The following is an 11,077-nucleotide window of genomic DNA, read 5'->3' as shown; positions in this document are numbered from 1 at the left end:
ATATATATATATATATATATATATATATATATATATCCATTCAAATCTTTTTATTACATTTGAATCACATATATCTTTGTCTATTTTAAACCACTGAAACAATATGACCAAATGAGTAAATTAATCTAGCTAACCATTTTCTGTAGAATGTGAAATAAAACCTATTATAAGTAAAGAAGAGTATCAATACCCATAAAGAGATAAAAAAATTAGCTAGGCTTAGAGAATTGTTTTATGTACACCTCCATGAATTTAACAACAAAGTCAATGAAAGCTTTGACAATGATTAGAAATGTTTAAAAATAATATTAAAAAACTTCTCAAAGATGGGGAAAAAATTACTCACCTACTCTATCAGGTAAAAAATGATGTTTGTAACAGTGCAAAAGACACAATTCCATTACATTGTCACTTGTTCAGCTTTGAAAAGTCTTTTCATAAAATATATATTTTTTTTTGTATAGTTTATGTTAATTAACCCTCCTGCATCCACTACTGTGATTTTGACGTGCAGCCTACACAAGTTATAATTTGCCGATCCTGTCTCAATAAAGCGCAGTGCTCTTTTCTATGATAAAATGTTAATGTTTTCAGGGCCAAAATAATTTAGTATGTTAAGAGAGCATGACTGTCTCTTGGCTGTTGCAGCAGCACAACATAATTATGGACATGATACAGTACATGGGATTTTATACAAGATAATTTAGTATGTTAAAAGTGTACAACTGTCTCTTGGCTCTTGCCTACTGTATCATGTCTATAATGATGATGTGCTGCTCATGGGATTTTATACAAGATAATTTAGTATGTTAAGAGAGAGAGCACAACTGTCACTTGGCCGTTGCAGCAGCACAACATAATTATAGATATGATACAGTACATGGGATTTTATACAAAATAATCTAGTATGTTAAGAGAGCACAACTGTCTCTTGCGGCAGCACAACATAATTATAGATATGATACAGTACATGGGATTTTATACAGCAATGTATATGCCTACATCTTGCACTGAGAAAAAACCACATTTGGAATTGGAATAACATAAATTACTATGTACAGATCACATGTAATCATCATTTTGGCAAGTAGCATTTTCAGAATTATTATGTACCCGATTTTTAAAATTTTTCTTTTCATCCAAAAGTGTAGGTTTATATTTGCTATGAAACTATCATCCCTTGAAAATAGAGTGATTGATGTGTTATTTTTCACATGTTTTTTCTTCTCTGTTAGTGGTTTTATTGTTAAGGGCCTTTATGTCGTCATAGAACCTGGTCTGAACAATATTAATAATGGTCAGTTTTGAAAATAGCTAAATCCAATGGCTAAATATGAATGAATGGAGTAAATCAAAATCTATTTACATCAATTCAGAGTAAATAAAGTGGTTTCTCAAGCTATTAGATAACTAAAGCTCCTTTAGAATCGAACAAACTAATCTAATGGGAAGTTCACAAAATTAAGGAATAAATCATAAATTTCAGAACTTAGTATACCTTATGTAAACTGTCTCTTCTTCCTCAAAGTATTTTCATGTTGAATTATATTTGTTTCAAAATTAAAGAAATTTTCTTCTATGACAAGACATCAGGTAAATTTAGGTTTTAAGACTATTGTAAGAAACAGCAAAGAAATCCTTATTTATTGAATATTATTGTTAAGTCTGTTGTATTCAAACAATTCATAGACATAAACGTATTATTTATTAAAAACTATATTTGTTAGATATAAGCTGAATTTGACCAAGAATACTGTTAGCAAATATTACAATACCTTGCTTTCAAAGTAAATATTGATGGTATTTAGAAAGGTGAGATCTTAAGTCACCCATAGGTTTTTGTCAATTTTGACTTACAGCTAGAAGTAGTAACTACTGCGATTAGCAAAGTAAAGTATCAAAAGCAGTATGTTAAAGAATACCAATCAACTGGGTGGATGTACAGAGTTCATATTAAAAAACAACACTTAAATTCTAAGACAAAATAAGGTAATTTAATGTCATCTCGAAAAATGTATCACAAAAAGTTTGAAAATTTTACAACCATTAAAACCATAAAAATACTAAATCAAATTAAACCACTTTATTTAAGCAGAAATGAGATAGTATTTAGTAAGTTTGTGCTAGGTTCTATGTATTTTGAATGACACAAGGGAAAATCAGGTGGTATCAGCGACATCCCCATTGTCCAGAAAAGGTAAAAGGATAAATATATTTACATTTATTTTCGCATATACTAATGTATTAGGAAGAGTTATTAAAATGTTATTATACTGCTTACCGGTTTTTGGGCATCTTCAAAAGTTTTATTAATAGCATTAATTTGACTTTCTCTGTCCATATAAAGGTTTTCTTCTTTGAACAATTTCTTGACATTGTATCCAACCCTGCAGAGAGGCAAGTAAAATAAACAATAATTCAAATACAAAGTGTAAGTCTAATGATAGTATATGACCGATCAGTAATAATAGTTAAACCTATATTTCGAGGTATTATAGCATAAGAAGAATTCTTCCAGAATGTAGTGTTTTTTAATTCACAGTAAAATTTAATAGCTATTTTCATTAATAATGTTAACAGCCAATTAACTAACCACTAAGGAACAAACAGTAAAGGAGCAAACATTAAAAATATAACGAACTAAAATATGCTGGGCAGGTGTCTCAAAACTCTCATAATACCCATTTAAATTTAACTAATAATCAATATGTAAGGCAAAACATACTTCAAACAAAGAAGAATATACCTGAATTTTAAGACAATACTTTTCCAATGGTCACATCAACATGGTAAGCTGTGTAAAACAGTTTAGTTCAATTTCAAATACCAGAGATGGTTTAAGTCTTACCTACTGTATACCCATTTTCACAAATAATACTGTCTGACAAATAAGGAAATTTGAAGTAAGTTATTTTTAGACAACATGAGATGAGAACTGAAGTGATCATGATAGATAAGAAAAATACTAACCAATTAAGTAACTGTTTGTATTTACTGGTGTGTCTCATTGAAAGTTACATACTTTAAAAAAAATTTCCAGTCTGTTTGTCCATCAAGATTCAAGAACATTATCTGAATGTCAAAAATCATGTACAGGACAGAATGGAAATGTGAATTTTCTTGGTTGGAATTTAAGAATTTGCTTATCAGCCAATTCAGTACATAATTATTTTACATGTGGATGCACAAATTTCCAGCATGCAGATCTTCCAAGACACATATAAGATAGAGGTAGTTCAAACAGCAGTAACACTTCATGCTAGAGCTTACATGTAAATGTTAACTGTTACAACTTAAATATTAGTCCTATTCAAAGTTTTAAGCTGACATACCTTCATTATTCTTTTAAAGTTTATGAATGTTTGGTCATACGATAATGTTAAAAGTGCTATAAGATAATGAAATATTCTACCTCAAACTTGGCATGAAAATCGAAGTAATTTATAAATGTACTAAACAATAAGCAAATTAATAAAATAACACTGTTAAAAAGTATTACATTAAATACTACTATATTACTAATGCTAATACAGTCTTATTTAATGAAACAATAGTTCTCATCTACTTAACATTTCATTCTAATTATTATAAGTGTTAATAACAGGTCTTTTTACATTAAAATTTTAAAATGTTGTTCATAATCAGGGAAGAAATAGCAAAAGAAAAATTTCATAGTTTAATTGAACAACCGAAATTAAATGAGTCAATCAGTTTAATAATGGCATTTATAAACATCAAGGAACACTCAAGAAAGATGTGATGCATTAGATGAAGACATAAAAACAAAAACACCATAATGTTCCATTTATAGGATTATGTCTGGATGGAACTAGATTTAACAGCTCAAAAGAAGCTTGCATTGTTTGTTCACTAGGTTCATAGTGATAAACCAGTTACATCTCTCTTGTAGTTGTGTTATTTGAGTGATGGCACTATTGATGGAATTGTTGAAGTTGTTATAGAAACATTATATTATTGGATAGAGCTAAAAAGTTTTGTTTCACTTAGTTGTGATGAAGCTTCTGTTATGGTGAGCGCACATGGTGGAGTTGGTGCTAAGCTGAAGCAGAGTGGCTGTTAACATCTTATTCAAACCCAATATACTGCTCTTCATTTATCTTTGGATCTTTCTCAAGCAGCCAACAATGTGCCATTGATAGATGTGTTTTTTTAGAATATTAAATTCATTATACAAGCTCTTTAGTGATAATCCAATGGGATAGGAAACTATGAAAACACTGCAAGAGGTTTGTTGTGATAAACTATCCACATTAACCCTTTCACCATGGGCATCCTTTACTGAGCATGTCACGAGGTTTTTAATGAGTTACATTCAAAATGTTACACCAATTAGTGCAGCGTAAACTCACGGCTAATAATCCATATTTTAATACTATATATAGTTTGAATTCCTAATTTTATAAGGCAATATTAAAAAAAATCTGAGTTTCTCCTAGTTTGAGAAATGTGACATTTTTTCTCCAGGCATACCCTCTTCTATAATTTATTCAACACCCCTCCAATAAGTATGAAATTTAATGTAAATTACTCACTATATATTTTCATTGCTCAGACAAAGCATAATTTTTCTAGCCTTCAATCTTGTTTGGTTACAGGGCCATCAAATAGAAAATCAGACTCCTCTTGTCACACCCAATTGTCACATCCTCTCTTTGAGGATTTGTTAATAGTTCTCTCTCTTACATTTAATACTACATTATTTGTAACAAATAGAAAGCCAAGGTTTTCATCTATCAAATGCTGTATTATATTATATTGTTTTCTGAACAGAGAATTGTCAACTTCTTTTTTAGTACAAGCTGTACAAGCTTCGTTCCCATGGGAAACATGTTAACTAGCTTGGATGAATTTGTAACAGCTCTTGTCTCATAGTTACAAAAGCCAGAAAAATTGTGATAGTTGTGGGACATTGTCTGCTTTTTTGCATGTTATTATTCTATGTTCTTTGATGCAATATTTAATCAAATGGAAATTATCTAGTGCAATACTACCATTTGTATAAAAAAAAGTAGGGTTAAGTGTCATCAACAGTCTTGTTCTTTTTGATTTTGAATTTTGCACAAATCTACACAAGAGCTATCTGCACTAGCCATCCCTAATTTAGCAGTGTAAGACTAGAGGGAAGGCAGCTAGTCATCACCACCCACCACCAGCTCTTGGGCTACTCTTTTGCCAAACGAATAGTGGGATTGACCATCACATTATAATGTCCCAACAGGGAGTCAAACCCATGGCCCTCAGATTGTGTTGAGCACCCTAACCACCTGGCCATGCCATCAACAGTCAAGAGCAAAAAGAAAAGAGAAGAAGAAGGTACAGGTAAGTACTTTAGTTCTTGTTTTTCATGTTTATTCTTTATTTATTTTCATAAAAGTAAATAAAATGTAAAAACAGAAATATCTTTAGGTTAGTTTAGGTCAGATTAAGCAAAATAAATAATGATAAAAATATAATAAAAAATTTTCAGGAGGCACGCACATGAGCAGCTTGGAGTATCTAATGGGTAATGTAATTCGAAAGTGTAATGTGAGCCCCATGTTCCCCAATTGATTTACAGCTTATAATCGCACGAATTGTAGCTATACATGGTTCAAATGGCGATAAAAAATAAATGTTATGGTTTAAAGCTACTTAGGGTAAACGAATGTAGTTTCAAGTTACAATTTGAAGTCATTCTGGAAAGAAAAAAAAAAGGTTAATTTAGGTTTATTTTGATTTTTTTTGGTGGTTATGAGGTGAGTCAAATTGACTAACTTTGTATACAGTTAGGATAGATAAAATATAAAGTTTTCCTGAAAAAACGTTTGAAATGTATTTAGGAGGTTTTAGAGATTACACAAATGAAATTTGATATTTTGAGATGAAGAAAAGTATTTTTCATCTTAACATGAAAATTCCTTTGCACTCAGAGTAGAAAAAAAAAGAAACTCAACATATATTCATGGGCAAATTTATTTTAGTTTATTAAAAATACTTCACTAAAAAATATGATTTTTTGTATGTAAAAGACTTGTAATGTTTACTGAATGTCTGTTCAATTTTGTGAAGATACATATGCTATATTAAAAGTTAGTAGTATCAAAACTATAATGACTTTAAACAAGTACAAATTGATCACATGGTTAGTCAATTCAACCGAGCCCAAGTAGAGAGAGAGTTAAAGGATAAACTAGAGGGCTGTCACTGTTTGAAACTGTGAAAGCAGCTCAGAAATATTTTCCTTTTATTGTTCCAGCTTTAACACACAGTAAGGAGAGGAGAACAGACAAGACTTTGGCCATGTGTAAAGGTATCAAACGTAAAGTACAGCAAGTAAGTTTTCCTGCCTTCTTATCTATTTAACTTGATATAATACATAAAATCATTAAACAACATAGTTCAACTTGACAGACTGAACTAACTGTTATGAAACCTGTTGTATACAGTGCAGTATCTAACTTATAAGCATTAAAAACTAGTGAAAAGGAGCACAAAAAGTTAACAGGGACTTGATGCTGTATCAGCTGTCAATGTTTTATTGGTTTTGACAATTCATTAAGTACATGCAGTAAGGTGTCATTTTAACATATGTGGACAATAATAATAAAGCAGCAGTTGTTAATACTAAAGTAAAGTTTATAGACAGTGTTTTTCCTAACCTAAAAACAGATTTCCCATGAAGTTTTAGATATAGTTCATAAACTAGAAACAATGATGAATCCTTCTAGTTATCAAACTGAAAAGGAAGAATAAGAGATTTGATTCCACTGTTAGAATTGAGACTTAAGTTAGCTTAAAAGAAGAAATGACAACATTTTAAGCTGTTCTCTCAGCTTATTGAGGGCTCAATTCTACTGATTTCCATGAGATTGTTATTAATGAAATAAGTAAAGTTGCTCAACTGATTCTAAAAAGAATATGTATTAGTAATGCTCTTTGTGAAAATAGTTTCTCCTGTTTAACCATTTCTATATGGTTACCCTTTTTTGCATATGTCACAACATTTTTACAGCATTATCTTCAAAATTCAATTAAACTACTTTATTATCAATGTATACAAATAAACTTGGCATCAAATGTAGTTAATAAATCACATTTCAATATTACATACGTTTTAAGTGCTTAATTCTATAACAAAATATTTTCAAAAATCCCTAATCTCTCCTAGTAAGAGAATTGTGAAATTTGTACTCTAGATCTCCTCTCTTCTCTAATTTATTTACCACCCCTCCCAGAAGTATGGAATTTAATGTAAATTACTCTTTATAATACAGCTATTACTCAGGCAAAACAATTTTTTATAGCCTTCAACCTTATTTGTTGATGAAGCCATAAACAAAAAAAAAAAAACAAAAAAAAATCAAACCAACTTGCCACACCCATTTGTCACATCCTCTTTCACAAATTGCCAATAGTTCTCTCTGGCATTTAATACTATAATATATATAACCAATAGAAAGCCAAAGTTTTACTCTATCAAATGACGCACTACATTACATTGTTTTCTGTAGAGTGAGTTTTCTAAAAAAATTATTTAGCAGTGTAGTAATAACATTAGTAGAATAAGGTAGGCTTAAGTTTCAATGACAGTCGATGACAGAAAAAAAAAAAAAACCCAGCTAAGTACTATATATATCTTATTTTTCATGTGTATTCGGTATCTATTGTTATAAAAGTAACTAAAATGCAACAAATTAGAAACTTATTAGCTCAGACAAGGTTAGATTACATAAGATAATGAAGACAAAAAAAACTACACTAGATATGCTCACGAGTAGCTTATGCATTATGTAATTTGATACAGTAATGTGAGCTGCATGTTCACTGAGCAATTTACAACTTATTTGGCAAGATTATTAGTTAGACATGGTTCAAATATCAATAAAACAATACAATTAAGTATAAACAGTTGTATACTGTTATGAGCTTTAAGATAGTTAGGATAAACAAATACAGTTTCCTGTTACAATTTGCAATCATTCTAGAAATAAAATAGGGTAATTTAGATTTATTTTCTAATTTTTTATGGTGGTTACAAGGTCAGTCAAATTGACCAACCCAGTTTAAACCTAGGAGAGGGAAAATAACAGCTACAATATAAAGGTTTCTTTAAAAAAAAAACGTTTGATACTTATTTAGAAGGTTTCAGAGGTTGTGCAAATGAAATCTGACAATTTTCAGATGAAGAAAAGTATTTTTAATCTTAATATGAAAATCACTTTGCACTCAGAGCAGTCAACACTCTGACTTCACATATTCATGGACAACTTTTTATCAAAAATACTTAATTAAAAATTCTGAGTTTTTGTCTCCAAAAGACTTGTAAAATTTACTGATAGTGTGTGAAATTTCATGAATATATGTATACATTATCAAAAGTTATAGTATGATTAATCTCTTGGTTACCTTGGTGGTTACAAATTAAGTGCAGTGCACCTAGCCTGTATGGAAAGAATTAAATTGTTAAAAACAGATTTAGGACTAGGTTAGAAAGCAGTAATGTAAGGTGTTTAGTACAATTGTATAAGGAAGAAAAAAGATTTCAGTAACCTTACAAGTTTGTTTACTGAAGGCAGTAAAAAGTTAAGTTGTTGTAATGTTAACATTGACCTCCTTCATTTTCTTAAGTTTTTTTAAAAGCATAGTGAAACATGTTATAATACATATATCTAACTGGTATGAAAATAAGCATTTCAGCTTTAGCTTTTTTATATAACAATTGATCGTTGTAGATGAAACTTGACTGGGAAATATGGAATTATACAGTCATTCTGATGTGCAGAATAATGATCTTGCAGTAACAGTACTTGCTTTTATGTTTCATGATAATAATACATAAAACCAATACATTTAAAATGCCAACAAAACAAAGACATTAATTTCATCACACATGGAAAAGCAACAGTCAAAGTTACAAATAACATAAATGTATATAAACAGAATACCAAAAAAGTATTACATTACACCCAAATTTTTCTTAAACATGGGTAAATATACCCACAATTTCTGGACTCTAAGCCCAACAGTATATTTATACACTTACTTTGTTTCAGTTTTGTCATTAGAAATTCCATATCTGTTGAACTCTGTAGAAATGTACTCAGTTTTCTTCAGCCAAGGTACAGCTTTGTTGTGATGTCGTGATCTAGGCACACAATAAATTATTGTAACTTCTTTGACTAAATTGTCTATGAAAATGAAGAGTAAGGTTATATTCTAATAAATCAGTTTTTTTTTGCTTAACTTGAAAAAAAGAAAATTCCAGCTTTTTTTCAGATCTCACTAAACAACAAAAATTCAGATATTACTTGTAGTTATGAAGAAAAGCAGAAAATATGAAACTGATGGTATGACATGCAAATGTGTTATCACATTAATTTGTTTACATTATATACAAATAAATTTACAGGACAAAGACCTTTAAATTGGTTTATTGATGAAAAACAAACCTTTTGGAATCTTGGGGTCCAAGGTTGTCTTCTTCAAGAAGCTTTTCATCCTCAAGGTCTAAGGATGCTGAAAAATAGTTATGGTTATCACTACTGAAAATAAAATCATGGAAAATGTGTTGCTTTTCATTAGGATATGTTACAAGTTTTACAATAAATTCATGCACTTTTAATAAGCAAAAACTTTTCAAATTTGTGGTATTCAAATCATTCACAAGATATCTATCTTAATCTATTTGATTTAGACCTAGGTAAAAAATGCAAGTATAATAAAAAAAATTGAAAATAATTTTATCAAGACGTTAAATACTATAAGCATCAGTGAGTTGTTCTTTTAAATAAATCATTTAAAAAGAAAAATACATTTTAAAACACTGTAACACTAAATGGAGCACATGCAAGTATCTATAGATGATACAATATGATCTACAAACATACTGTACATATATATTAATGTGATAATACCGGTGCTGTATACAGGATGTGCTCATGAGAAAGTTTCAGATGGCTATTGATAATGTAAAACAGGCTGTAGTGGTTGAAGAAAAATTCACTTGTAACAACTAAAAGAAAGAAAAAATTTGCTAGCTGAGTGCATGTATGTTTAGCTTATTATATGGCCACATAACTACAACCACTAGGTCAAAGAAAGTTATCCACTGATGTTTTTTATTTGCCATCCTGTATAGTGTGCAACTCAGCTCTTTTAAACCAAATATGAAAAACACTTCTAGAACATAACAAAAGTATGAATTTATTTTGCCAATAGTTTCTCATCACAGAAAGGATGTATATGTCATTAAGTTCATTTTATAAACTTCTCATACATATTACTGGCCATAGATGCTCAATATTTTACATATGTTTAATGAGTAATTATTTTCAGAACAGAACCACTAGAAGCCCACTTTTATACCCTCAACTAGGTTACGAAATATAAGAATTTGCCAGTGCATGTTATGTTTTAGATTTCCTTTAAATGTATTAAACTGTTTAATAACCTATTTAATGCAAAAATAAATGAAAAATTAAAAACAACCTAATGAAAGTACTATCCAAATTCAGGCATTCTGATGTCCTTAATGCAACAACAGTAGCATAAGGTTTATTATGGAATAGAAAGAAGTCTTAAAAAGTCAATTCACAGAATTATGAATAAATTAAGACCGTACTTAGAAATATAATTTTAAGAAGGTTCAGAAGCTTTGTTTCAATAGCTTAAAAACAATGCAAAATCTTGTTACTGAGGTTTAATACATACCATTCAAATCCACAGCATATGTATTTGGGTTTATTAGGTCAATAACAACACCCATATCATGTTCTGTCAAAAGATCATGCTTGTAGTTTCTTTCTAAAGATGTTGGTTTGTATTCCACAAATCTACACATAAAATTTAGAATAAGAAATACGGACAATGTGATAATTAACTTTACAAGAACTTAACTCTTTAAACCTGTAACTTTTTATGCATTCTGCTGGAATTATTTTCATAATTTCCTAATAATTATCACCATGTCTTATAAAATTTCAATGTTGTTAATTTTGTAGATAATAACATGGGTTGGATTAGTTTTCAGTAAATGAGACATAAATGTAATCAGATGCTGTCACCACTGATGGGGAAA

The 11,077-nt window shown here is 29.7% G+C and overlaps 1 protein-coding gene across 1 annotated transcript in view; it reads right to left on the bottom strand.

Annotated features, from left to right (window-relative positions):
* LOC106470854 (RNA polymerase II-associated factor 1 homolog) overlaps positions 1–10,869 on the bottom strand; it is a 34,333-nt gene extending 23,464 nt beyond the window's left edge. The window contains exons 1-4 of the mRNA XM_022399495.1: positions 10,711–10,869; positions 9,450–9,516; positions 9,044–9,145; positions 2,282–2,387 (exon numbers count right to left, since the gene is read on the bottom strand). Coding sequence (XP_022255203.1) covers positions 2,282–2,387; positions 9,044–9,145; positions 9,450–9,516; positions 10,711–10,840 — 405 coding nt within the window. The 5' untranslated portion in view covers positions 10,841–10,869. The remainder of the gene's footprint in view (positions 1–2,281; positions 2,388–9,043; positions 9,146–9,449; positions 9,517–10,710) is intronic.
* Positions 10,870–11,077: the final 208 nt, after the last annotated feature.

The sequence above is a fragment of the Limulus polyphemus genome, unplaced genomic scaffold (assembly GCF_000517525.1).
Source record: "Limulus polyphemus unplaced genomic scaffold, Limulus_polyphemus-2.1.2 Scaffold4252, whole genome shotgun sequence".
Taxonomy (NCBI): Eukaryota; Metazoa; Arthropoda; class Merostomata; order Xiphosura; family Limulidae; genus Limulus; species Limulus polyphemus.
Note: the sequence above shows the minus strand (reverse complement) of the source record. Positions and strands in the feature narration are given on the sequence as shown.